The sequence below is a fragment of the Penaeus japonicus genome, unplaced genomic scaffold (assembly GCF_977035675.1).
Source record: "Penaeus japonicus unplaced genomic scaffold, GWHDUDI00000001_assembly GWHDUDI00000016, whole genome shotgun sequence".
In the NCBI taxonomy this organism is placed as follows: Eukaryota; Metazoa; Arthropoda; class Malacostraca; order Decapoda; family Penaeidae; genus Penaeus; species Penaeus japonicus.
In genome coordinates, this window is record NW_028234418.1 from 35,024,903 (window position 1) to 35,039,902 (window position 15,000).

At 43.2% G+C, this 15,000-nt stretch overlaps 1 protein-coding gene across 2 annotated transcripts in view; it reads left to right on the forward strand.

Moving 5' to 3' along the window:
- The window catches only part of fuss (SKI family transcriptional corepressor fussel), a 67,453-nt gene that overhangs the window by 49,013 nt on the left and 3,440 nt on the right, over nucleotides 1–15,000 (forward strand). For both annotated transcript variants that reach the window (XM_086545454.1, XM_086545455.1), the window contains exon 8: nucleotides 5,971–6,208. In XM_086545454.1, coding sequence (XP_086401580.1) covers nucleotides 5,971–6,208 — 238 coding nt within the window. The remainder of the gene's footprint in view (nucleotides 1–5,970; nucleotides 6,209–15,000) is intronic.

Sequence of the window (15,000 nt, forward strand, 5' to 3'; positions counted from 1 at the left end):
GCTCTTCCTCACCCCTTCCATTTCGCCCATCCTCCTTTTCCTTCCCTCTTCTTCTCCCCCCATTCCACCCTCCCCTTTCCTTTCTCCCTCTTTCTTTCTCCCCTACGGTCTAACTCCGGTATTGCTATTTCCCCTTCCCAATTCTCCTTTCCTTTCCCTTGGGGAGATTCCTTTCTCTCTATCTCTCTATATATATCTATCTGTCTCTTTCTATCTTATCCCCTTTCTTTCTCTCTCCTTTCTCTCTCCTCTCTTTTCCTCTCCTTCCCTATTTCCTCCCCTGTTCTACCTCTCCATATATCTCTTTTCTCTCTTCTCACTCTCCTTCCTTCTACGATGAAGCTTCTTCTCCTTCCCTCTCCCTCACTATCACTTTCTCCCTTCTCCCTCTCCCTTTATCTTGACCTGGCTCATCTCCCTCCCCCTTCACCCTTTCTCATATCCTTTTCCTTTCTCCCTCCTACGAAACCCTGGCTCATCTCCCTCCTTTTTTATCCTTACTCCCCATCTCCTTCTCCCTTGTTCTCCCTCTTACCATTATAATTTACATCCCCCTCTTCCCCCTCCTCCCTTCTCCATTTCCTCCTCCTACTTTCCCTCCTAACATCCTCCTCCCTTTTCCCTTCTCCCTCCTCGCATCTTCCTCCCTTTTCCCTTCTCCCTCCTCGCATCCTCCTCCCTTTTCCCACCTCTCCTCCTAACATCCTTCTCCCTTCTCCCTCTCCTCCCTCCTCGCATTCTCTTCCCTTTTCTCTCTTCTCCCTTCTCCCTCTCCTCCCTCCTCGCATCATCCTCCCTTTTCCCTCTTCTTCTCCTGACATCTTTCTCCCTTTTCCCTTCTCCCTCCTCGCATCCTTCTCCCTTTTCCCTCTTCTCCTCCTGACACTCTTCTCCCTTCTCTCTTTTCCCTCTCCTCCTCCTCCCTCCTCGTATCTTATCCCTTTTACCTCTTCTCTTACTGACATCCTTCTGCCTTCTCCCTTCTCCCTCTCCTCCTCCCTCCTCGCATCCTCCCCCCTTTTCCCTCTCCTCCTCCTCCCTCCTCACATCCTTCTCCTCCTCTTACCCCCCCACCCCCTCTCCCTCTTCACATCCTTTTTCCCTCCTCCTTCTTCTCTTCACATCTCTCCTTTTTCTACCTCTCCTCCTCCCCCCCTCCTCATATCCTTCTCCCTTATCTCCTCTCCACTACTGAATGAAGCAAGGGTCAAAGGGTACGGCGTATTTTCCCCTTTTCTTCCTTTTCCCGGTATCTGTGACAGGATTGTAAATAGGCCTATTGAAGGGACAGAACACCTGTGACCTGCAATAGTGACAGCAGATGTAGTGAATTTCATAGCTGTATCACGTGATCTTTTATATATATATATATATATATATATATATATATATATATATATATATATATATATCCTCTGTATACAGGTTCTATCGTTATAATCTAAAATGCAATTACTGTTGTGGTTATCACTATATCTAATGGTATGATTCTCATGGGTATCGGATTTCGTCATAGGCACCATTATCATTATCTTTATCTTTACTGGCATCACTATCGTTATCGGCATCATCATTATCGTCATCAATATCATGAGATCATCGTAATCTTCATCGCTATCTTCATCATCATTATCTTCATCGTCGTCATTATTACCCTTATGCACTACTGTTACCATTCTTATTAAACCCCATTACGGCCCTCCATGTTATGAGCGGTTATTTCAATAGCATTATCACTATTAACCACTGCAACATCAAAAGCATCCACCAGGGCGTGTGGAACCGGAATCAGCCACTTGTATTTAACTTTCAATTGGATTTCAAATGATCTCTTTTTAAATCAACAAAATTTAATGGCTAACAATTTCACACAAACGACCATGATTGGATAACTGCTAGTTTAGTCATAGTTCGCCTTGCGTGTGTTGCCTGTTTTAGAGTCATTAATTCCCAGTTGACTTGGAGCATAATGGGAGCGTAAATATATCGTGCTCAATTTCTTTGTGTAAACAGTTTCTTGTAAGACTTGATGTTCATATTACGACGCATGACGTAACCAACAGTACGAGTTGCTCAAGAAAGTGAAATGATTGCAGGTCATTTTAAACTCGCGTTTTTTTGTTTGTTTTTTTTTTCTTTTTTCTAAATTAAATACCTTGCTTCCCCAGTACCTTCTTTTTCACATCAAGCTCTTGAGTTTCTTTGTTTTTTGTTTTGTTTCTAGCCTCCCATCGTTCTTTACATTCCCTCCCCTTCGGCCCCCCTTCCCCTCTTCCCCATTGCTGCAGCCCCCGCCCACCCCCACCCCCCTTCATATCAAAGTACACTAAGGGGTTTTAGAACCAACATTCGAATTACAATCTGAGAGGAAAGGCCGAGCCCTCAGCCCCTGTGTTTGCCTTATGACTCTTGCAGTAGCGTATTTGAGAGTGGCCATTCATTAATGGCCTTAAGCTGCTTAGCACATCGTCCTTTTGTTCAAATGTGAATGTAAAGCGTGTTTACTGTTCATTAAACACAGACATTCACTTTGTCATCTGCCCTCCCGCCCGTGCCTGCTCCAAGACAAGCACCCGAGGGCTGGTCTTGGTCTCCACAGAAGCAGCCTTTGGTTTATTACATTTTAGGGTCGGAAGAAGAAAAAAATCCCCGCTTTCTTTTCTTTTTCCCGCTTTTTTTTTTTTTTTTCTCTCTCTCTCTTCTATTGAATCTTATTTTATTTCTTTTCATTTTGTGTTTGTCCTGTTTATCCAGTACGGTGTTTAGGGTCCATTAAAATTGCCTAATCAAAAAGGTAGCACTTTGAGTACCATAAGAATAATGAAAATGGTTATCCAGGTACTAGATCTGAGTACGGAGGTATTGGTTGTTATGATATTGATACGTTAGTGATGATGATGATAGAAAGTGATGATCTAAACATAATAGAAGCCGTAATGATTATTGATGTCATGATAATTGTAGAAGCTAAATTGATCATAATAAGGGTAATGATAAGGATATTGAAATTATAAAAATAGATTAAAAATCCACCTCTACATCCATCTTCATCTCCACCTTCAATTCCACTTTAATCCCCCCTCCAACCTCCCCTTAACTTCCACCTTCCACTTCCACCTCGAAACCCCTTATCACCACCGTCTCTATCTCCCTCTGCCCCATCCACTTCTCCCTTTCCCCGTCCACCTCCAATCCCCTTCCCCCTACCTCCACTTCCATTCAACCACTCCCCCCCCCCTCTACCTCTCCCTCTCTCCCTCTACCTCCATCCACCCCTTCCCCCTCCACCTCCAACCACCCCTTCCCCCTCCACCTCCAACCACCCCTTCCCCCTCCACCTCCATCCACCCCTTCCCCCTCCACCTCCATCCACCCCTTCCCCCTCCACCTCTCCCCCGGGCAGCGCCTAAGGGGTTCTCGTGATTATATTTGAGCACGTGTGGAGCGGTCGCCCTCGAGCACTGGCGTGAGGGTGAGGCGGTCTGGATGTTTTCTCGACTAGTTGGGTCATGCTTTGTGTGTCTTCGGTTATTCTGGCCGGTGGAAGGGGGTGTTTAAGGGGAGGATGTAAGGTCATTGATGTGTGAGAGAGAGAGAGAGAGATTGAGAGATTGAGAGAGACAGACATGCAAATAGACAGGCAGACATATATATATATATATATAGAGAGAGAGAGAGAGAGAGAGATTGATTGACTGATGGATTGATTGATTGATTGATAGATCAGTTCGACAAAGACTTTATGACAAGGGGCATCTCAGGTAACTTGCCTGTGTGATTAACCGACCACTGAACGCCAAGGCTTCTCCACGACCGACTCGGCAGCATAGAGTTAAAAGATCAATGAGTCCTTAAAGAAGCGCTTAGTTGAATATGGAAACACTTGAAATCTCCAAGTTGGTTGTCTTGTCTCCCTCCGCATTCCCTTTTACTTTTCTTCTTCTTCCTCCTTCCTTCTTCTCCTTTTCCTTCCTCCCTTCGTCTTCCTCTTTCTTTGGTTTCCCCTTTCCCCTTCTCAACTTTTCGTTCTTCCTTTCTTCCTTCCTAGTTCCCTTTCTCCTCTTTCCCCTTCATTCCTTTCCACATCTTCCTTTGGCTTTCTCTCTCACTCTTTTCCCTTCCCTCTCTCTATCTATCTATCTATCTCCTTCTCCCTTCTCCCTTTCTTTAACGTCTTTCCCGTCTCCGTTCCCCTTTTCCCCTTTCACTCACTTCTATCCCTCCCCCTGGCCCATCTCCCTCTCCCCGTCCTGTTCCCATCCTCTCCCTCTCCCCTCCTGCACTTACCCTCCCCCTCCTCCTCCTCCTCCTACTCCCCTCCTCCTCCTACTCCCCTCCTCCTCCTCCTCTCTCCCCCTATCTGGCTACTGTTGTTTAAGATGCTCCTGATTGGCTGGCAACCTCCCATCTTAAGACATCTAGCGAGGTACTCGAGGCTTTAACCTCTCTTGCTGTGCTAATTACCTCTTAACCTTTGAATGCCGGGGCGAGGGATCCGCAAGCCAGTGCTGCTTGGAGATTACTTCGCCCTTCCTCGGGTCGCTGCAAAAGAGCATATCCAGTGTAATTTTACTCGCTCGCCTCCTTCAAGACGCTCGCCTCCTTCAAGACTCCTCGCGACGGCTAATAGGTACGAAGCGTCTGTCGCACCTATTCAGCGGCGCCCAATTAAGGGACTGTCTCACGGGTCGGTGGCGTCTTACCTTTGTCGCGGCGGTAAGGGAGCCTCTCACGTACTTAATTACCTGACGTGCGTTAAGTAGCTCAGGTTCCTGCCGTGTAAAGCGTTCGGTGTGCACTGGTGTACATGAATAGCGTGTATATTCGAGTGTGACTGACTGTACGGACTGGAGGGTAAGTGTGGTATGTATACGTAGGTGTGTGTGTGTGTGTGTGTGTGTGTGAAATAGAGACAGAGGGAAAGACAGACATATAGATACATAGACAGAGAAATGGGCCCGTTTTGTGCGCATGTCTAAAAGGTATATTTCACCTACGTGCATTATTTCCGAGGTATTGCTTTGAAATTATGTGACTGTTGTTGATTATATGTATGAATTTGGAAAACGTACATTAACTGCAATGATCAATATCGACATATTACGAATATGTATGGCAGTTGCTAGGGTATGACACTTGGCAAACAGATATAGTTGACTTTTCAGTTGCCTGATGTAGAGGGAAACGATATATATATATATATATATATATATATATATATATATATATATAGAGAGAGAGAGAGAGAGAGAGAGAGAGAGAGAGAGAGAGAGAGAGAGAGAGAAGAGAAGAGAAGAGAGAAAAAAAGACGAGAAAGAGAGAAGAGAAAGAAAGCGAGAGAGAGAGAGAGACAGAAAGAGAAAACAGAAAGAAAGCGAAAGGGAGAGAAAGAGAGAGGGGGAAGAAAAGAGAAGAGAAAGAAAAAAAAGCGCGGAGAGGGGAGGGAAAGGGGGACAGGCATAGCGAAAGGGTTATAGAGCGGGCGAGGGAAGGAGACCAGGGATCGCAGGGGGCTCGAAGGAGGAGAAAGGATGCTGAGTGTATGAGTGTTTACCCAAGACGGGGGATCTATAATGATTAGCCTTAAGATGCTGCGAGGAGAGCCGCAGCGTTGCCAAGATGAGGCCGCTAGCAATGGTCCGACATGGGCGCCATTGTTTCCTCAAGGATGTAATTAGTGTAATGACACTCCGAAGCGTATTTTTAGCGAGAAGAGATGTTTAAGCAGCGGTGGATAATGACGCTTGGGTAAGACGGGCGAGAACGCGAAAATAATTAGTACAATTATAAGACCATGAACAATAACATTACATGTTCCTTAGTTCATTGGTGATGAACAAACACGGTTTATACACCAAAGGCAATGTAAATTGCAAGGCAACTGATTTCGACCACGTGATCAATGATCTTCTTCTCTCCCCTCCTCTCCCCCCCCCCCCTCCCTCCTTCCTTCCTCCTCGCCGTCCGCAGCTCCCTCCTCCCGCAAGCGACTCACCCACCGCCGCCGCCGCCGCCGCCGCTGCCGCTGCTGAAGACGACCCTCGCCTAAGGCTCTTTCTCCTGCGGGAGGTGGAGGCGAGGCGGAGAGTGGAGCAGGAAATGGCGAGACTCAAGTACACATACACCTCCCACCTCCACCACAGTCTCCACCACAGCCTGCACCACAGCCTCCACTCGGCGCTGCAGCCTGCACACCATCTCACTAAAGGTGAGTTGTGCTTGTGCGGATCATGCTCTTGCTTCGGCTGGGGAGAGCGGGGGTTGGGGGTTGGGGGAGGGGGGAGGGGAAGGGGGGGATTCACGAAGATTGCGGGTTGCCTTCGCTCGTCTAGGGGGGAAGGGGGGAGGGGGAGGGGATGGGGATGGGGGGGGATTCACGAAGATTGCGGGTTGCCTTCGCTCGTCTAGGGGGGAAGGGGGGAGGGGGGAGGGGAAGGGGGGGGGGTTCACGAAGATTGCGGGTTGCCTTCGCTCGTCTAGGGGGGAAGGGGGGAGGGGGAGGGGATGGGGATGGGGGGGATTCACGAAGATTGCGGGTTGCCTTCGCTCGTCTAGGGGGGAAGGGGGGAGGGGGAGGGGATGGGGATGGGGGGGGATTCACGAAGATTGCGGGTTGCCTTCGCTCGTCTAGGGGGGGAAGGGGGGAGGTGGGGGGAGAGGGAGAATTGGGTGGGAGGGGTTGGAGAACAGGGGGAGAGGAGAGGGAGGGGGGACGCGTGTGTATGAAGGGAGGGGGAGGTGGGAGGGAGGGAGGCGGTAGAGGACAGGGGGAAAGGGGAGGGAGGGGGAGGTGGGAGGGAGGGAGGACGGGGGGAAAGGGGCGGGAGGAGGGAGGAGGAGGTGGGAGGGAGAGAGAGATGGAGGGAAGGGGTGACGGGAGGGAGGGGAGGGGGATAATGCAGAGTGACGGAAAAGACAAAGTTAGAGGAATGATTAGATATATAGACATATAGATATAAATAAATAGGTAGATATATATCGAAAGACAAATTAGTAAATAGATCTAATAAATAATAATGATGATAACAAAAATAGATGAAACAGAATGATATGCAATTAGGAAAAATGGAAGGATGCATTAGAAATGATAAGAAGAAGAATGATAATGAAAACACCAATCATGATGATAATGATGACCATTATTATGATAAGAATAACTATAATGCTAGTAATGGTGAAACATGACATTGCATATATCTGTAGTGATAATGATGGTGGCAATAATGATACCAATAGCATAGAAGAGTAATGTCATTATTAACAACAATAGTAATGATGATGATACAAGTACTATTAATATTAATATATTACTAATGATAATGAAGATAATAGTTATGATGATAATGATTGTAACTATAATGAAAGCAATTTCATAATCATAATGATAATAATGATAAAAATTATAATCAAAATAATCATTATAATAAAGATAATGATGATGATTATGTTAGTAGCCTAATCAACGTCATCATTATCATTACCATAACTATCATTGTCATCATTATCTATATCATGATTATTCCCATTATCATTATAATCATTATCATCATCATCATCATCATCATTCTGTACCACTATTATCATTATTGTTGATGTTATTATTGATAATATCAGTAATTGATTGTTATCATCACCATCATCATTATTATTTCCATTTACAGTAATTACAATGATGATAATATTGGCAATGATGATGATAATAATCATTATTTTCATTATACTACTAATATTATCATCAGCAGCAGCACCATCATCAACATAATCATCAACATCATCATCATCATCACCATCACCATGAATATCATCATTGTTGTAATGACATCAACAACAATAACAATAATGATAGTGATGACAGTAATGATAATAATTCAAATGAAAATGATTGCAATCAGGATGAAAACGAATTTGGTTCTATCATAATAATTGTTATTCTGAATATTAGGATTTTTTTCATTATCAATATCATTTTCATTTTTTTTATTTTCATCGTCGCCACTATCGCTATGATGATGATAGTGATGATGGTGCTACTCTTATTAATTTAATGGTATAACTATCATTATCATCCATAAAATTATCATCACAATTACGTTTTTTGTAGTAGTAATAGTAATGATAATGACGATTATGAAAATGATGATTAAGAATATGATGAAAATGGTGTTTGATAGTGAGATAACAGAACAGTAATGGTGAGAATTATAATATCATAAATGAGATAACGATAATAACAATGATTAAGATAGCATGATGATGAAAACTATTAAAATAATTATAGTAATGGTGATGATAAGAAGGATGATCCTAATGATAGATGATGATGATGATGATAATCATAATGATAAGTAAATATGATAATGATAAAAATAACGATAATTTTGAGGTGATGATTGTGAGGGTAAGGATAATGACAATAATAATACTGATCATTCCTATCATTATTATAACAATGTCTATAATAATAACACCACCATCATCATGATAACTTCATGATAACGTGACCATTTAATAATAACCCCTTCGCAACTAGGAGCCAGTTAAGGCGGTAATTACCCTTGAGGTCCGTCCACTAACAACCCCCTGTTGGGCCGTCCACCTGTTATCACTTGCTGATAAACCATTCATATGTTCTTTAGCGTCTGTGGTAAAGAACTGGGTGTTACGCACTATGTCACGCACTTCTATTGTACGCTTCGTAATTGAGGTGATTAAAGGTTATATGAAATTGGGTGGAAATGTACACTTAGAAATTAATTGTTGATAAGGAAAGTTTTAATAGGTTAAAGTGTTGTTCATTATTCGATTTTTTTTTTTTTTTTTTTTTTAGGGGGGTGGGGTGTGAAGAGGGGGGGGAGGGATAGATGTTTTAGTGGTAGATATCGGCGTGTGTTTCACGTAACGTTTTATTCTCCATTTACGTAGAATTTTTGTCATTCTTTTGCCAAATTACAGCATATATTAGCTTTTAAAGTTGCTTTACATCACGCCTACGAATTAAGTTCCTTGCTATAAAATTCATTATCAAAACAATAAAAGAAATGTAAAAGATGATCATATGAAAAATGAAATGATAAGAGAAACACTAAACCTTTTTGAGTTAAACGACGCTCCTCATCAGACGGTAAAAAAATATAAAAAAAAACGTTAAAAAAAACTCCATGCCTTACATATAACACCCCATATAAACAACACCCATTAACCCCAACACTTAATGAAACAAACCCATTATGTGAACCCCCAAACAAACCCACTATGTAAACCCCATCCTTGCGTGTCCATCCTATGCTTACCATGCCCCCCCCCCCCCCAATAAAAACCGACTTGTACAACCACTGTGTATGTTACCCTGATTAGAGACAGGCAATGTGGCCCTTAACACGCATCCTATACAAAAATAAAAACGACGATAGATGAAATTTTGAAAATAATGATCTGAAAAAAAATGGGTCATTAACTTGAATTTTATATTTGGAACGGAATTATTGTATTGGCCGCAACACATGTGAGCAGATGTGTGGGTGTGCGTAGGAAGGGACATAATATAAGCAAAAAATAGTGCTATCATTAGGTCGTACGTGTTTTATGTCACTGTTATTATTTTTTGTTATCACTTTCCTCTAAAAAGAAGGAAGTCTAGTTACACCGTTCCAAATCGTGTAATGAAAGGCTTCATATTTTCTTTCTTTCTTTTAATTCAAGGCAAAGGGGATGGATGATGAATCGTTCTGGTACAAAAGAGGAAGAGAATCAAGGAACAAAATATAAAGGCATATAGAAAAAGACTGAAGACAGAAAGGGAAAAAAAACGACGAAGATCACAATTAATTATGATAAACAAAGAAAGAGGTGGGGGGAGATTGGGAGAAGAACAGATAAAGAGAACGAGAGAAGGAGGAAGAGGGAGAAAGAGAGAGAAAAATAAAAAGAGAAGGAGAGAGACAGAGAGATGGAGCGGGAAGAAAGAACGAGAGAGCGAAAAAAAGAAATAAAAGGAAAAGGGAAGAAGACGAGAATTATTTAATCAACAAGAAAATGGCAGTGAAATATTTTCGTGTAATGTTCCGCCACTGGAGAAATATCCCCAAGACAAGATCTCCGCCACAGCTGTAACACATGCAATCATAGCTTTAGAATTTTAAATAAGCGAGCGATACCACGACAGCGATTACGACCCGCTTTACGATTCACGCACACGGACGTCACGGCGCCCCCCAAATCAGTACCGAGCAGCGTGGCAGTGGCACCGGTCACGGCGAGGAGGATAGGTGCCAAGGGAGCCATGCCAGCCTTAATTACAGCACAACAATTTCCAGCGTGACGGCGGCGGGGCGATAACATCCGCGGCGGGTAATTGGGGAGGGCCTTCGCACTGAGGTTCCTCGGCTGCCCGTCCACCGCCACCGCCGCCGCCGGTACCTTCGCCGCCTCCGCCGCCGCCGCCGCCGCCGCTGCCGCCGCTCCGCACCTTCTCCTGCCGGAACTACATGTATGATTAATCTCTCGGGTCCAATGGTCTCTAGGGTGGTTCTTCTTTCATGTAAGGTCGTGTTGCTTCTGTGTTCGCTTCGTACGTTCTTCGCCTGGTTTGCCGAAGGGAGATTGCTCATCATGGGTACCAATCATTACCGTTTCATCAGGAGTGCCAACCGTATTTGATACACCAGGTTGTCCAATGATACTTTTCGCAACTGAACGTGTCACATTTTTTTTTTCTTTTCTTTTTTTTTGCTGCTGCTGCTTTCATTTTTGTCCCAACGACCATATTCTTTTTACCAAGTACAATTCATGTGGTTTTCTGTCAACCAGCTAGGTGTGGGTGTTTTAGCCATACCGTGATTAAGCGCTTTTTAACGTTCGATTTTCTTCCTCGTGGAAAATATAACCAGAAATGGAATCTTCAGAATCAAAATTTGTAACCATGATATTTTCCAAATACCAATCACATTCAGTTTGTATATTTCATAGAAGTTTTATTAGGGATGGTCGAAAATAATTGAAACTAAAAAAGTGAAGTTGAAAACTAGATGTGTTACATACCCCAGGTGGGCACGGTACTGTACTTACAAACAAGCCTTTACATCACAACGGGACGCTATGACACGGGAGAAAACTTACGACAGGCATCCCAGGTCGTCCGTAGGGCAGAGCAGGGAGCACGAGCGAATCGTACCAAATTCTCGTCCCTTGCTAATATAACCATAAAGTCGGCGGTGACAGCCAATCTGCTTAACACATACAATACACAGCACGAGCGGCAGTTACATGAATTGGTCCCCTGGAATCGTATCCCAACGAGAAATAACGCAGTTTATGGGCTTCTATTTGTTAAAGTAAAAGCCTCGTGTATTTCCATCCCTGCTTTGAGCAATAATGAGTTTCCTTTGAGAAACGGCAGGAGAACTTAGACGTTGTTGTTGCTAAAGTGCACCGGCGATGGTGCGCGTTAAGTCCCTTGCAGGTTGTGGTGATAGTGAGGGTTGCGGTGATGGTGAGCTGGACGCGGGGATGATAGTGCCGTGGTTGATGGTTGTACTTATAGTGCCGAAAGGGTGATATACAATGACAAAAAAGCGAGATAATAGTCCTAATATTACAGAAGGGGATGATGGAAGTGCCAAGGTAATGGTGATGGTAGTATGGTGATGATAGTGCTGGTGCCGCATCGGCGGTGGCTGGAGGCACTCCGGCGCGCTCCCTCTAGCGGGCTGCCACCGTCATCTATTATACCACACTGGGGAAATTTTGCAAACAAATGTATGAATATCACTGAACGTTAATGCATTGGCATGCTGTATTTGTGAGCCTCGACTGTGGGAAATGGTTAAATGTTCCACAATTGGGCGTACAAAGTGATGCACTTGTGTAATGGTGATGAATTATTGGGCTTTGAATAAATGATCACATATACAGAATCCTCCTGTCAGGGCACACAGGCGGGCCCGGACAGACTTGGTACGTGCATGTGTACACCTGTGTACGTACACATGAAACCAGGTATACATAATGGCATAGGTAAACATAAACTCGAGCCCAAGCTTTTCCAAGCATAAGCACTTCCACACGAAAGTGCACTTTACATGACCGTGATTATAGACGCGTATCAGCACTTGCTAGAATGCATATACTCATGTACACACATAAAAAGATAAAACAAAAAAACGTACACATAGACGCAAGTACACGCATACTCTCAATATGACAGCATAAAGAAATTGATCATAAGATAAATACAAACAGACAAGCTCCCATCCCATCCCTGCCCCCCCAAGAAAAAAAACACCCTTACACAAACACACACACACACGCACACACACACACACACACACACACACACACACACACACACACACATACACACACACAGATCCACCTGATAACGAGGGAAGTTGTAATTAGTGGCAACCGTGTGTGGGAGACGGCTGCCTCTTGCTTAGAACGCCGTGTACGTGATGAAGCTCCCGCGCACGCTATGTGGATATGCCTTATCTACGTGTCTTTACGACCCAACAGAAGGTCTTTACCGCAACGTCGGTCGGGTGGTGGGGGGGGGAGGGGGGGAGTGGGTGTGGGGGTGAGGGGGGGAGTGGGTGTGGGGGTGAGGGGGGGAGTGGGTGTGGGGGTGAGGGTGGGAGTGGGTGTGGGGGTTTGAGAGGAGTGGGGGTGGGGGTGAGGGTGGGGGTGGGTGTGGGTGTGGGGGTTTGAGAGGAGTGGGGGTGAGAGGGGGAGGAGGAGGGGGGAAGGGTGGAGGTAAGTGAATGAGGGGGAGGTGGTGGTGGGGAGAGAGGGGGGAGAGATGAGGTCGCAGGAGGTTGAGTGGGGGTGGGGGGTAGTTGAAGGGTAAGAGGGTTGCAGGGTGAGGATGAGGTAGGGGGTTATTGCAGGATAGAAAGGAGGATACAGGGTAGTGGGTAGAGGAATGAAGGGGGGGGGGGGGAGGATGTTGCAGGGTGGGAGGGGGTCACAAGGTGGAGGCTAGGACAGGATTATCAGGGATAGGAATGGGGGGGGGAGGGGATGCATTAGGAAGTATTAAGGGATAAGGGGGTCTCAGGATAGTGGTTGGGAGGTGGGGGAGGGGGAGGGGGAGGGTTGGAGGTTGAGGATTATGGTCTTGATATGGTGTCGATATAGTGGTGAATGTGGTGACGCAAGCGGTTGTGTGTGATGTGGTGATTTAAGTGACTTGCTCGTGGTGTGGTGACTGGAAAGTGTGGTGATAAGTGATTATATGATATATGTGATATATATTCTTATGGTGACTTCTGAATGGTGCGACAGTGCCAGTGCTATGATTACCATGATGGTAGTTGCCGTAAAAATAATGGCAGTGAAATTTTGATGTTATAGTGACAGTGATTGTATTAAGAGTGATAATAATGATAAGGGTTACAATAAGAAAAAAACTATAATGACAATAACAGTGATGGTAAATAATGATAAAAGTAAGGATAACAATAACAATGATAATGATAACGAATGTAATGACAACGACAATAAGGATAATAACACGAAATTAGAAAAAGGAAATCATGCAATAACGAAGATGACCAAGCAACACAAAAGAAAAAAAAGGACAACGGAAAATCAAAACAAGTAAACGACACGACCAGAGATTCCCAACCTTATCGTGATGAAGTGTGGTGACGCCGACGGTTGGGTGGTGACTGTGATGATGAATGACGAACTATCAATCCTTGCGATATTCTATTCCCAAAGGATATAGCGGATGAAAATGGACCGGAAAAAATATGGAACAAAACAAAATGGAAAATATATATATATGTATATAAAAAAAAGATAACCGCGTCCACAAAAATCATTTCACTCGTGCAAAATAAAATAACAGGAAAAATGATGGGTTTAAAATCAAATAAAAGCAATAACAAAAGCACTAATGTTCTGTAATAGCCAACGTCAGAAAATAGTGAAATAAATAACAGAAAATGGAATGTATATCCGCACGCATACGCACATGTGTGTATGGATGTGTGTGGGGATGGATGTATGTATGTATGTGTGTATGTATATATATATATATATATATATATATATATATATATATATATGTGTGTGTGTGTGTGTGTGTGTGTGTGTGGATGTGTATATATATATGTATGTATGTGTCTGTATATACATATATATATATATTGTTATAGCGATAAGTCGGTATAAAAAGATACACTACCTATCACAATAATCACATTTGTAGCTATGAATGAGAACAAGAAGATTTTTTTTTTTAAGTTGCAATACAATATCACTCGGGAAACACGGAATCAACATTGCAGATTAAGATATTGATCATTAAGTGAGCAACGCATTAACGTTACTCAGTGCTCTAACACATTTGACCAAAGGCTCGTGTAAATAGCATTAAGGATTTTAAGAGTGAATATGATATCATAGTGGGTCTGGTGATTGCAACAGTTACTTAAAGACTGCGAATTAAAGGCCTTTGCAAAATGAAGGATAACCGGTCTACTGTATTTGACGACTTTTAGATTGTGAGTGATATGAATGATGGCATAAATACATCAGAGGCGCAGGTGAACCTTTGTCATTTCCACTTTAGCAATAATGATCATAATTATAACACCATGATAATGATAATGACGATGATAATAGTGAAAATGGTGATAACAGCAAGGATGATAATAATGATAGTAATCACAATGATAAAACAAAATAGATCTATAGTTACTATGTATAGTATATGGATAAATAAGTAAGCACGATAGATATATGAATAGATAGATATAAATTATACATATATACATACATCTTTATGTTTATACACATGCGTGTGTGTGTATATGTATATATATATATATATATATATATATATATATATATATATATATATATATATATATAGTATATATATACATACATATGTAAGCATATACACGAACCTAATTCCTAGAAGGCAAAAATATTCTCCGGCGTCATAGGTACTCTGCTTCTCTCCTTTTTTTTCTCTCTCGTGAATATTCGTCTCCA